This window comes from Bos javanicus, chromosome 15 (genome assembly GCF_032452875.1).
Source record: "Bos javanicus breed banteng chromosome 15, ARS-OSU_banteng_1.0, whole genome shotgun sequence".
NCBI lineage: Eukaryota > Metazoa > Chordata > Mammalia > Artiodactyla > Bovidae > Bos > Bos javanicus.
Window position 1 is genome coordinate 28,956,361 of NC_083882.1, and position 13,827 is coordinate 28,970,187.

A 13,827-nucleotide genomic window follows, 5' to 3' on the forward strand; every position below is an offset into this window, starting at 1 on the left:
AGCTAACAATGAGGAGGAAACATTTCACGACTCTTAGCCATGGCTGAACAAAAAGAGGCTTCAAGCCTCCAAGTAGAGACCAGAGGACAGCTGGTAAAAGAGAAAGTTAATGAGAGTGTCTAGTGGAGGGTCCTTGAAATCTGGAGAGTTAGGGAAATCACTCAAAAATGTAGCTCTGGGACTTCCCTGGTGGTCCAGTGGTTAAGACTCCACACTTCCAATGAAAGGTGCATGGGTTCGATCACTGATCAGGGAACTAAGATCCCATGTGCTGTGGGGTGCAGCTAAAAAATATTAAAAATTACCTCAACTTGAGATTGGATCAGAAATCAGAGACCTACAAAGGATCTGCTCTTTATCCAGGCCCTAAATGGCTAAGAGGGGAAAATGGGACACAGTACCTGAGGCAGGCCGTATGGGAGTAAAGACGAAGAGATCTGAGCTGAGCCCAGACTAGAAACAGGAGTTCAGAACCAGAGGATTTAAAAAAAAAAAAAAAAAAACTAGCCTTATTAAATCTTACAACAGTAAAGGAACCGAAAGGAAAGGAATCTCACATTTCAGACCAAGAGTTAAATCAGTGGCTGTCCGCTTTGGTGACCTAGGAGTGTCGCTTCTGAAAAAGACAAGTGCTCCAGATCCACCCATATATTCTATCCAGACCTCTGGTGGGGCCCAACCAAGAGCCACCAGCCACTCTGATACCCAGCCGGCATCAAGAAGCACTGAGTTACATCAAAGAGATGTATTTGTACCCCACTTCCACCCCATTCATGCCCCCCAAACTTCCTCAGGCCTCAAACTGGCCCCCAACGTGTGAGTCACAGCAGGGCTTTCTTCCAGTCACTTCAGCTGTTTCAGGAGTTCCCAACTACAGATTCTTCACCAGCACGCCACATGCCTTTCAGCCAGGGTAGAAACACAGGATGATTGCCACAGACTGCATTTATTTAGGGATCGTTGGCCAAAGGAATAATCATTTGGGGTGGTTTTTATCTCTGATTCTTCTCTGGAACCTTCCACAGAGAGCACTGTCCAAGCAGAGGGTCTGACCTGAAGGGATGCTCGAGGCCACTGCGGCAGCTGACCAGGGTCCCCAGGACCAGAGTCTCACTCCAGGGGGACCAAGTCCATGCTCCCTCTTATCAGCCTGTCTTCCTCCAGGGCTGTCCAGTCTCTTTGCTGGCCTTCGAGCCCTCCATCGTCAGCCCTCTGCCCAAACAGGGAGGCAGGAAGAGGACTGGGAGGGCAGAGGGTCTGAAACAACCGCTACATGGATGGACTCAGGACACACAACAAAGAGAGTCTCTGCCGCAGCCAAGGGTAAAAGGACCACCCCTTCTTCTCAGAAGGCTTGCTCTGTTTTTGCCATTCCCCAAGTTGACCTTTGGTCTGGAGGGCTAATTGGTGCTGACCTCAGAGAAGGCCAAACTGGGTTCTGTGGGGGGGAGAGAAACAAAGCATATTTGTAAGAAGCATTTCAATTATAATAGTTACCATTTACTGAGCTCCTTCCATCTCTCTGGGCCAGTTCTGAATTTCACACGCTGCACTACTTCATTTGTTCCTCACCACCCAAGAGGTAGGTTTTATTAATATTATTCCCATTAAGGATGGGGAAACTGAAGCTCAAGAAACCAAGTTACCTGCCCACTGCCCAAGACGATCCAGCTTCTAAGTCAGGGTAAAGATGCGGATGCTGGTCTGTCCAACTCCAAAGCTAGGGATTGTAACCATTGTGCCACATGGCCTCAGAAAGAGGACGTGGTATGGCGCCCCTCCATTTAAGTAAATTTAATAGAAAAGCAAAGGTTCTGGGACTTCCCTGGCGGCCCAGTGGTCAGGACACCAGGGAGGCACGGGTAGTGGGGAAATGGCTCAATCCCTGGCTGGGGATTTAAGATCCTGCACACTGCAGGTGTAGTCAAAAATAAACATCAATGTAAAAAAAAAAAATCCATGATGAACAAAACATCCAAAAAAAATTTTTTAAGGAAAATTTCTTTGTTACCCCTGCTCTCTATCAGATAACAGCCCCCTACCTGAAGTCTCAAACAAGTGGTACACAGGCCAGAATTCACCCACAGCCGTGTGTAACTTGACGCAGTGTTTTGCAATAGCTTGACGAGCCCCTGAAGGCCTTTGAGTCTGTGGCCCTGGTCCCCCATCACACTTGCTTTATTGGATCCATTTCAAGGGGCCATGGGTGCTGTTTTCTGCAGAGTTTAAATCGCAAACACCTGGCGCCAAGCATGAGACACTGGCACTGAAGGTGGCTCACTGCTCCGTCACCTCTGCCCCACAGAGCATCTGCGAACGGCACCACCCAGGTGACGGCCACACTGAGCAGCAGGCACCGTTGTCAGCAGGTCTCTAAGGCAAGGTCCTGGCAGCTGCTGCAGCATCACATGGCAATGATGGGAGAAGCATGGGGGGAAGGGGAATGACTGTGTTCAACTTCAGAGGGGAGCTCGCGTTTCACTTGGTGGAGCAAGGCCAGATTCTGATCTCACTCTGCCCTGGCAGAACCTTTCTCTGCCGCAATCATCTGGGAGTCATGTGTCCTTGGAGCTGGTGTAACAGGAAAAAAACACAAGCCATCATCCTGTAAACAGAGGAGGCCAGCCTTCCTGAACACAGCAGAACACTGTTCCCTCCATGGCTGGGGTGCCTATTGTGAAAGTCCCTCAGTCGTGTCCGACTCTCTGTGACCCCATGGACTACACAGTCCACGGAATTCTCCAGGCCAGAATACTGGACTGGATAGCTGCTCCCTTCTCCAGGGGATCTTCCCAACTCAGGGATCGAACCCAGGTCTCCCACCCTGCAGGGGGATTCTTGACCAGCTATTATTTATCTACAAATAGCATCATGTCCCTCGCCAGCTCATTCCTTTTGTCCTTAGCCCTTCTCACTACACAGCCAGTGTCTTTTCTAGGTGCTAGACTTCCCTGGAGAGTTGAACAAAGAGAACATAGGAATCAGACTGTATTATTACATGAAATCCAGCATGCAGCCTTCCAGCAGTTGGATTATGTCAAGGCACAATAAGTCACAGAATTAAAAAATCTAAGAGTTGAAAGATATTGACTTTAAATACAACTGGTGGGTAAATTTAGTTTAGGGCTTCCCAGGTGGAGTTTCGACTCAATGGTCACGAGTTTGAGCAAACGCCATGAGACAGTGAAGGACAGGGAAACCTGGAGCGCTGCAGTCCATGGGGTCGCTAAGAGTCGGATACGACTGAGTGACTTCACTTTCACTTTTCACTTTTGTGCATTGGAGGAGATGGCAACCCAATCCAGTGTTCTTGCCTGGAGAATCCCAGGGACGGGGGAGCCTGGTGGGCTGCCATCTATGGGGTCGCACAGAGTTGGACATGACTGAAGCAACTTAGTAGCAGCAGCAGGAGCAGCAGAAATCAGTGTAAAGATAAAACCATTAGTAATCTAAGGAATTCTAAAAGATATGTGCAGAGAAGAGGTCATACTCAGAAATGTAAAAAAATAAAATTTAATAACAAGATAAAGCAATTAGCAAGTATTTAAAATATCCCAATGGATATGACTCAGTGGCAAGGAACCCGACTGCCAATGCAGGGGACACAGGTTGGATCCCTGAGTCAAGAAGACACCCTGGAGGAGGAAATGGCAACCTACTCCAGTATTCTTGCCTGGAGATCCCATGGACAGAGGAGCCTGGTGGGCTAAAGTCCTTGAGGTCACGAAAGAGTCAGGTATGACTTAGTGACTAAACAACAATAAAATATCCAGACACCATAGGAAAACTGTAAGGGCTGTGAATAAAGGAGCATTGGGTAAAACAGCATAAACAGTAGAGTTCTCATAGTTAGTGGTGCATCAAATAAAGAATGTTACTAGCATAAAGAGGACTTGGGAAAGACATGGAATTCATTAAGGGACCTAGGGCTTAAATCGTATATAGCAGTTCCTTAGCACAACACGCACTAGGAAGTAATTGGTGCTGGGCTTGCAGGCATGTGTATATGAGCATCTAATGTGCATGGTAAATTTGTGTTGTGTTCAGTTAATAAAGTGCAAATAATGATCTTATGCTGCAAAAACAAAAAAATCTAAGAGTTGGAAGGGACCTTTTGAAAGGGAGGAAAACAGTTCCTCATGACATGATTTTTGTACAAGGATCTTCCAGTCCCTCTTCACTACATTGTGAAACCAGTATTGTGCTGATGAGGAAGAGATCTTTGTCTAACCTCATGATGGCACTTCGTTTTACCTTTAAGATCAACCCTCTCTAGCCCTAGAGATGCTCAGAAGACTCGAAATTGGGTATAAGGACAAGTTTGCTACTACTCTTCTATCCAGCAGAGCTTCAACTTCTTACAATTTCCAACTACCTAGAAAAAGCTCTGCCTTCAGCAGAGTGTCCCCCTACCCCACCACCACCCCACCTCACCCCAACCCCTGCTCCCGCCAGGAAACCTAGCAATGTCCATCCCCCGTGAGTCTGCCATATCCTTCCCAAGTTCTTTTCCTGCCTCCAGACACCAGGCTCAGCAGGACCCAGAACAATTCCTCACCATGGTCATGTAGGTGGCCTCTGATTTTCCACTTGATTCCTCCTCATCGTTCACCTCTTGTGTGGTTATTGAGGAATAAATATGTTTCTGGAGGGGAGAAAATCATATAAACATTCTTAAAACTTAACAAATCTTACATGCCAGAGAAAAGGCTTTCTTTTCTATGTTCTTATGATCCCCTATGTTCACAGGGCATCAACCCCCAAAATCAGTGGGTTCTGAGGGTTATTGAGAGCTACAGAATGATCATAGGTCACAATAATCCAGTCCTCAGACTTCCTGAAAATTAACTCATTGGCAAAGAACACTATATTAAGAACCAAATTCTTTGGTTCAAAAGTCAAACCTCTGGGACTTCGCTGGTGGTCCAGTGGTTAAGACTCCACACTCCCAATGCAGGGGGCACGGGTTCAATCCCTTGTCTGGGAACTAAGATTCCACTTGTCCCACGGTGTGACCAGGAAAAAAAAAAAAAAAAGTCCAACGTCTTTGTTTGGATGGGCATTGAGGTAGCAGCAGGGAATTCTTATTTTGCCTAATGATTTGAATTTTGTGGTTATTTCTTCCTAATTAGAGTCTTGGCAGGACAGCATTCATCAGCATGTAATTGTCATCATCTCTCCGATAGGGCTTCAATGGCAGGAACAGCCCTCACTGAACTTCATGTCTGTGAGGTCAGAGGTACTTTGTGACTCCCCTCCCTGTCACTATCTGGGGAAGTGATATCATCCAGTGACAAATTCTTAGACTTCTGGAGTCCCCTGTACTGTGATGTGAGAAAATCCTACTCTTGGGTCCCAAACAGCCCAAAAGATGGATAGGTACGTAAGAAGAGTTTTTCAAAGGAAAGAAAGGAAGGCAGGAAGAAGGAAAACAGGAAGGAAGAAATAAAGAGGGAGGGAGGGGGGAAGAGAGGAGGGAAGAAAAGAAAGAACAAAAGGGGGGGGAGTTCAAGGAAATTAATCCATTTCTCAGTTCCTACTAGAAATTATTTATTTTTTATATAAACTATCACAAACCAATATGATCAAGAAAAAGTTCTTGATTCTCTCTTTCTAAAGGTTCCTGAATATTTAATGTGAACTATTAACTCCTTCACTTAACCTCAGATCAGATCAGATCAGATCAGTCACTCAGTTGTGTCCGACTCTTTGCGATCCCATGAATCACAGCACGCCAGGCCTCCCTGTCCAGCACCAACTCCCGGATTTCACTCAGACTCATGTCCATCGAGTCAGTGATGCCATCCAGCCATCTCATTCTCTGTCGTTCCCTTCTCCTCCTGCCCCCAATCCCTCCCAGCATCAGAGTCTTTTCCAATGAGTCAACTCTTCACATGAGGTGGCCAAAGTACTGGAGTTTCAGCTTTAGCATCACTCCTTCCAAAGAAATCCCAGGGCTGATCTCCTTCAGAATGGACTGCTTGGATCTCCTTGCAGTCCAAGGGACTCTCAAGAGTCTTCTCCAACCCTACAGTTCAGAAGCATCAATTCTTCGGCGCTCAGCCTTCTTCACAGTCCAATTCTCACATCCATACATGACCACAGGAAAAACCATAGCCTTGACTAGATGGACCTTTGTTGGCAAAGTAATGTCTCTGCTTTTGAATATGCTATCTAGGTTGGTCATAACTTTCCTTCCAAGGAGTAAGCGTCTTTTAATTTCATGGCTGCAGTCACCATCTGTAGTGATTTTGGAGCCCAGAAAAATAAAGTCAGCCACTGTTTCCACTGTTTCCCATGAAGTGGTGGGACCGGATGCCATGATCTTCATTTTCTGAATGTTGAGCTTTAAGCCAACTTTTTCACTCTCCACTTTCACTTTCATCAAGAGGCTTTTGAGTTCCTCTTCACTTTCTGCCATAAGGGTGGTGTCATCTGCATATCTGAGGTTAATGATATTTCTCCCAGCAATCTTGATTCCAGCTTGTGTTTCTTCCAGTCCAACGTTTCTCATGATGTACTCTGCATATAAGTTAAATAAACAGGGTGACAATATACAGCCTTGATGAACTCCTTTTCCTATTTGGAACCAGTCTGTTGTTCCATGTCCAGTTCTAACTGTTGCTTCCTGACCTGCATACAAATTTCTCAAGAGGCAGATCAGGTGTTCTGGTATTCCCATCCCTTTCAGAATTTTCCACAGTTTATTGTGATCCACACAGTCAAAGGCTTTGGCATAGTTAATAAAGCAGAAATAGATGTTTTTCTGGAACTCTCTTGCTTTTTTAATGATCCAGCGGATGTTGGCAATTTGATCTCTGGTTCCTCTGCCTTTTCTAAAACCAGCCTGAACATTGGGAAGTTCACGGTTCACAAATTGCTAAAGCCTGGCTTGGAGAATTTTGAGCATTACTTTACTAGTGTGTGAGATGAGTGCAATTGTGCGATAGTTTGAGCATTCTTTGGCATTGCCTTTCTTTGGGATTGGAATGAAAACTGACCTTTTCCAGTCCTGTGGTCACTGCTGAGTTTTCCAAATGTGCTGGCATATTGAGTGCAGCACTTTCACAGCATCACCTTTCAGGATTTGAAATAGCTCCACTGGAATTCCATCACCTCCACTAGCTTTGTTCGTAGTGCTGCTTTCTAAGGCCCACTTGACTTCACATTCCAGGATGTCTGGCTCTAGGTGAGTGATCACACCATCGTGATTATCTAGGTCATGAAGATCTTTTTTGTACAGTTCTTCTGTGTATTCTTGCCATCTCTTCTTAATATCTTCTGCTTCTGTTAGGTCCATACCATTTCTGTCACTTAACCTCAGAATGGATCATAATCACCTCTCATATTGATACAGTGTCTCAGAGATTATAGAGCACTTGCACATAGCGTCATGTTATTTGAACCTCACAACTGGGCAAATGTGTTTGTCCTTATCCTCATTTGGGGGATGAGAAAACAGAGGCTCAAGCAGTGGCAGAGCTGGGCTTGAACCGGGACTTTCCGATTCCGAGTCCAGTGCTCTTTCCCAGGACCCTCCAAGACTGGGCGGGGCTGCTCGGCTGGCCCCGCCCACCCCTACTCACTATGCTCCTCACTACTCCTGGGCTGTTACTGAGTGATGGAGATCTCCTAGGCACTGCTCTGGGCCAGGCACTGGAGGTGCTGAGACATAACAATGAATGAGACACAGTTCTCAGGAGAATGATAAAGGCACCACCTGGGTGCTGGAGCAGTCTCCACCTTGTCCTCATGGGGCACAGCTGCAAAACAGGATAATTCTGTTTTTTGGTTTGTCCTTTTTTATTATTTTATTTATTTATTTGGCCCTACAGGCTTGTGGGCTCTTAGTTCCCTAACCAGGAATCAAACCCATGTCCCGTGCATTGGAGGCACAGAGTCTTAACAACTGGACCACCAGGGAGGTCCCAGAATGGCAGAATTCTTCTCTTACCTCTGCACAAGCCTTCTCTGTGTTCTCCAGGCTTTTGACCAGGGTGGTGGAAGTGACTGAACTGCAAAGACATGAAAAGCACGTGCGATTAACCACCCGGCATTGTAGAGTCAAGGGTGATAACACAAGACCACACAGAGTTTTTACAAAAAGAGACCTCAGAGGAGGACCCACTTCTAGACACCTTCAGCCCACACTACACAGCTCAGCTTAGAATCTGAGGCATGCATCTCTTTAATGGAGAGCAGAGAAGTATCTAGAGAAAGCCTGGGCTGAAGACAGCTTCAGCCTCTCTAGTGAGTGAAAGTTGCTCAGTGGTGTCTGACTCTTTGCAACCCCATGGACTATACAATCCATAGAATTCTCTAGGCCAGAATACTGGAGTGGGTAGCCTTTCCCTTCTCCAGGGGATCTTCCCAACCCAGAGATCGAACCTATGTCTCCCGTACTGCAGGCAGATTCTTTACCAGCTGAGCCACAAGGGAAGCCCTCAGCCTCTCTACTGTCACCCTAATAACTTCCTGTAAGTGAATTAATAGAGGGACTCCATGGGATTCGATTTCATCATTTCCGAGGACTAGGGAGAAGAAGCTGGACCAGCAGGGGGCAGCAGAAACTCAGCAAGACACCAGTTTAAAGGCTCTGGGACTCTGGGGGAAGGACAAGCAGAATCAACCCTGCAAACACCCAGGGCTGGGAGCTCTGGCCCCTTCCTGGCCCCTTGGCCTTTGATCTCTTGACCATTTGCCTTCTGCTTTTGCTACTGAATGGCCTTCCATTTTTCTACTTTGGCCTGAAGTACAGCTAAAAATAACAACCAGGGTTAAAGCTAGAAGGGGAATTTGTTTTTTTGTCTCAAAGTGTAAATATTTTAATCATATTTCCTAATTATAAAGTTGTATGCTCTGATTGTAAAATAATTCAAATATTACAGAAATGTAGACAGTCTGAAGTTCAAGTTCCAGTAAACCTCCTACCTTCATAGGACCCACCTTTTCTTTTCTCCCAAATAGCACTATTAGTATTTTAAAATTATCCTTCCAAACTTCTCTCAATGCATAAGTATGCTCACACAGAATATATTTAGTATGTGTGCTGCTGAAGTGAGAATTACATAATTTACTTTTTTATTAAAATAAGATCCTACTATACATTATGTATTACTTCTTGGACATCTTTCCCCATCGTTACATACAGGGCTGAGCAGTATTTCACTGACTGCTGAAATTCATTGGATCATTACCTTTCTGACAGGCACTGACAATGATTTCAGCTTTTAATTATAACCTTTGTTACAGCAACCATGTTTATGCACAAATCTCAACACATCCATCTGATTATTCCTTAGACTAAACAGATACACAGACATGGGAGTTCTGTTCTTCATTTTGAGAGAAACTGAGGTCCAGATCAGGGAAGTGAGCTGATAGGGAAGCCACACTGTCTAACTCTTCGTTCCGTGTTGCCCACCTGCCCAGAGCAAAGACTTTCAATTTCAAAACCAAGTCAGAAAGCCCCTGGGGAGTCAAATGCAAACCTAGTGGACACCAGCAGTTTCTGTATGATCCATGTCCCATGGAGAAAGGAGACCTAAAAGTCAGCTCTACTCAGTCTAAATGGGGGTTCTTGCCCCTTGACACTATTTCAAAAGGAGAGTCAATTTGCCCTAGCAACATAGTTCATCAATAGCTGGGTAAACAGAAGGGTATGGCCCAGCCAAAATCAGTGAAATGCTAGTGCTCACACCAGAGCATCTACAAATTCCTGAGATACTAGGAGAACTGCAGGTGATGGAGCTGGTAAAGAATCTGCCTGTTCAATGCAGGAAACAAACAGATACAGGTTCAATCCCTGGGTCGGAAAGATCCCCTGGTGGAGAAAATGGCAACCCATTCCAGTATTCTTGCCTAGAAAATCCCATGGACAGAGGGGCCTGGAGGGCTATAGTCCATGGTGTCGCAAAGAGTCAGACACAGCTCTGAGCATGCATGTACAAAGAACTTCAAGCCTTTAAAAATACATTCACTAAAAATAATTTAGGACCTGAGGCTGTCCATTCAAAAGTAGCTTCTCATAATTAAAATGTGGTCCTTCAAATAAAGTCACTGACAACCTTCAAAATCTGAGCTTCTCTAAAAAGTGTATATGTACTATGGGTAATTAAAAAATCATTTCTTTCAGGCATTGAATAGCACCATTATGGTTCTTGCATAGGATTTATACTCTTAATTATGCTCTACTTGGACAAACATTTGTAAGTCTTTGTAATCTTATAAAATGAGGATCATGTGGGAATGTGCAAGGCCTTTCAGGACAACCAAGAACAGAAGAGGCTTCCCTGGTGGCTCAGTGGTAAAGAATCCACCTGCCAATGCAGAAGATATGGGTTTGATCCCTGGGTCAGGAAGATCCCTTGGAGAAAGAAATGGCAACCTATTCCACTATTCTTGTCTGGGAAATCCCATGGACAGAGGAGCCTGGCAGGCTACAGTCCATAGGCTCGCAAAAGAGTCAGAGACAACTTAGAGACTGAACAGTGAGCAAGGCGGGTGGGGTCACTATATGATGACATCTAACGTGATTACCCCAGATGATGGCCAGTTTAAAATACTCCCTTCCGGGCTTCCCTGGTGGTTCATTGGTTAAAACTCCTCAAGCCAATGCAGGGGACACAGGTTCGATTCCCTGGTCCAGGAAGATCCCACATGCCATGGAGCAACTAAGCCTGTGCACCACAGCTACTGAGCCCACTCACCACATGACTGAAGCCTGAGCACCTAGAGCCTGTGCTCAGCAACAAGAGAAGCTGCTGTAACAAGAAGCTCACTCGTCGCAACTAGAGAAGACCCACCACAGTAAATGAATAAATCTTTCTAAAAATAAATAAAATACACCCTTCTGGGGAAATGGTACACATAGGGTCCTACCACTCTCCTCCACTTCAGCCTAGAGGCACCTGAGCCTCCCGGTCCAAGAGATGGGAGCAGCCCCATACCTCTTATTTCCATAGGCCATCTTCACAATCAGTATCAGAACCGGAAGCAGCAGGATGGTGGCGCAGACAATCCCCACGATGATCACCAGCTGGTTACCACCCAGGATCTCTGGTCTGAGGGCTACCGGGGTCACCAACGCTTGGGAAAGGAGAGCAATGACAGAGCCTCAACATTCCAGAGAAGAGCTGAGAGCCTCACCAGTTCTATGCCAAGCAGCAACCGCCACGTCAGGAAGGAGGAGGAGAAGGCCAGCCTTCACCCCACAGGGAAGCACTGGGACTCCAGCTGACCCCTTTAGACTGAGAACCAGTCTTTGCCCACCCCTTTTTCACTTAAAATATAGATGAGGGTGGGTGGGTAAACAGAATATCACCTGACGTACAGTAGAGTTCTGTTTACATTAACAATTCTATCTTAAAATGTGGTTCACCGAATGACACAAATAACAGACATGAGGAGGCTGCTGTCCTTTCTATGGTGAAGTGATTGTTCTCAAAGGTATCTAGGCTACAACACAGCCCCACAGTCGTGATACCAAGCACGACACTTCCATCCGTCTATATAGCACCCTTCACCCATTTCCTCAATTCACTCCGAACACATACATCAAACACCTCCTGGGTGCCAGATAGTACTAGGCGCAGAAGATACAAAGACCAGTGATGCATGGTCCGTGCCCTCAAGGAGGGGGACAGTGTGCACAGAACACCGGACTGCTATAGGAGCTATGAGAGCAGTCCGCATGGGGGACAAAGCAGCGCTGAGAAAAGGGCACCCAGTTCTACGGGGAGCAGAACCTGAGACTTTGTCAGCAAAAGTTTTAAAGTTTGAGTCTGAAAGGAACGATCAAAGATTTTAGCAACAATGGGAGAAGGATAGGGGTGAGGGAGGTAGGGACATTATACCCAAGGTCTGGAGCCTTTAGGTTCAGGATGGTGCTTAGAGAAACTAGCAAGAGGTCCATGGCTCTGGGTCAAAGGTTGCGTGTGAGGGCGTGATGGGGAATGAGGCTGGGTAGATAATAGGATCTAAGTCATGAAGGACCTTGATTATCTCAATGAGGAGTTTGTTTCAATTTTCATTTTGCTCTGTTTTTTGTTTTTTCTGTAGGCAATGGAGAAGACATTGAAAGGTTGTAGGAAGTTCAGATTGTGATTGAGAAAGATGGCACCGAGGATGAGGGGTAGTGACTAAGTGAAAGCAGAGACTGGTGAGAGGCCTACAGCCTGAGACAGGTCGACAGGCAGAATGAGGGGATGGTGCCAGATGAGAAAGAAGACAGATCCAAAGTCAGCAGTCGAAATGACAGGACCTGTTGACTTGTTAGATTGGGGGTCCTGGGAAAGGGAAAAATCAAGTACAACTCCCAGGCATGCAGTTGGATAATTGTGTAGATAGCGGTGGCATCGACTGAGGTTGCAGAGGTGGGCAGGGGAGAGGTGTGAGTGGTAGATTTGGATTATTCGTGTTTGAGTATTTGTGGAATATCTGGGTGGAGTTCATATACAGAGATAGATGGATGGATGGATGGATGGATGGATGGACAGATAGGTTGTGCCTAACAGAGTATATTAAATATATACAGAACATGGTGTTCAATACTGCTGGGGTAGGAAAGTCAAGGATGAACAGTTAGAGTGCCTCTGTGACCTACACTGGAGGAGAGGTACAAGTAGAAGGCTGGCTGCAGGGCGCTGGGAGTTAATGCAAGATGAGACAGGAAGCACTGAGTTCAGTCCTTTGCAAACTATCTGACGGTGTCTAGAAAGAAATGTATTATGATGAAAGTCGCACAACTCAGAATATACTAAAAACACTGAGGTGTACGTTTTTAAATGGGTGAACTGTGTGGCGTGTGAGTTGTATCTCGATAAAGCTGTTTCAAGAAAAAGTAAGACACTGGCTATCTATTTTACATATGGTAATGTATATCTTTCAATGCTATTCTCTCCAAGCATCCCACCCTCTCAACTCCTCCCACTGAATCCAAAAGTCTGTTCTTTATGTCTGTGTCTCCTGGAGGGGTGGTGTGAGGAGGGATGTGGGGAGGAGTTCAAGAGGGAGAGGACACATGTACGCCTATGGCCGATTCATGTTGATGTGTGGCAAAAACCACCACAATACTGTAAAGTAATTCAATTAAAATAAATAAATAAATAAAGTTTAAGTGAAAGAAGAGAAAAAAGAAAAGGTATGACATAGGGTGAGAGCTGAAGTAGACAAGGACACAGGTAAGAGGAAGAGTTGAGTGTATGCATGGGCTTAATGGCAGAAGCCCATGGGGAGTATGAGCTTAGAGGCATGTTGTGAAGGTCCTAAGAAGGAGAAGAGGGTACCACCTGAGCACAGGGGCTCAGATAAGCCCCCAAAGGGAAGGCCACTCAGGATGGCAGGCCAAAGATGAGGATGGAGTAGATGGAGGTCTGTTTGTGGGTGTGGAGGGCTCAGAAGTTGCATGAGTTTCCGCTAATGGCTTCTCTTTCCTGTGAAGCACAGGTTAAGACTTCTGAGAGTGAAGAAAGCCATCTGCCCTGCTTCCCTCTCTAGCTGGGATCCTCCGTTATTGACAAGAAGGTGCCTCCATGGGCTTAAGTCTCTGGCCAGAGGTATTGAGGGTAGAGGTGCTTCCTCACCCCTATCCCTGCCCCCAACCAACCACAGCCAACCCCTGGGGCCCTTGCAAAAGGCAAAGTCCACAGGCCACATCCTGACTGCTAACTGGGTTCTGGTTTAACTTTAACCCCTCACTTATCAACCCCTCTCAGTCAACACAATTGAGTCTTTACTCTCCTCCTCACCAATGCCCTTAATACACACTGCCAGAATAAAGAACCTTGGATCAGAAACTCCCTCTATTTTTGGTTCCTTCCCCTTCCT

General features: G+C 45.9%; 1 protein-coding gene and 1 long non-coding RNA gene across 8 annotated transcripts in view; one reads left to right on the forward strand and one right to left on the reverse strand.

The window, feature by feature from the left end:
* Nucleotides 1-927: 927 nt before the first annotated feature.
* Nucleotides 928-13,827, reverse strand: part of JAML (junction adhesion molecule like) — a 31,801-nt gene continuing 18,901 nt past the window's right edge. For 2 of the 7 annotated variants that reach the window (XM_061440453.1, XM_061440452.1), the window contains 4 exons: nt 10,950-11,088; nt 7,955-8,015; nt 4,559-4,645; nt 928-1,438 (listed from right to left, as the gene is read on the reverse strand). In XM_061440453.1, coding sequence (XP_061296437.1) covers nt 1,346-1,438; nt 4,559-4,645; nt 7,955-8,015; nt 10,950-11,088 — 380 coding nt within the window. In that variant the 3' untranslated portion in view covers nt 928-1,345. Of the gene's footprint in view, nt 1,439-1,646; nt 2,606-4,558; nt 4,646-6,855; nt 7,764-7,954; nt 8,016-10,949; nt 11,089-13,827 lie in introns of those variants that run through there. The other 5 variants (XM_061440450.1, XM_061440451.1, XR_009741137.1 and 2 more) reach the window with 4 other exon arrangements.
* LOC133261806 (uncharacterized) lies at nt 4,642-13,796 on the forward strand. Its single transcript, XR_009741139.1, has 3 exons — nt 4,642-5,379; nt 10,965-11,299; nt 13,447-13,796. It is a non-coding gene; the product is annotated as an uncharacterized LOC133261806 (long non-coding RNA).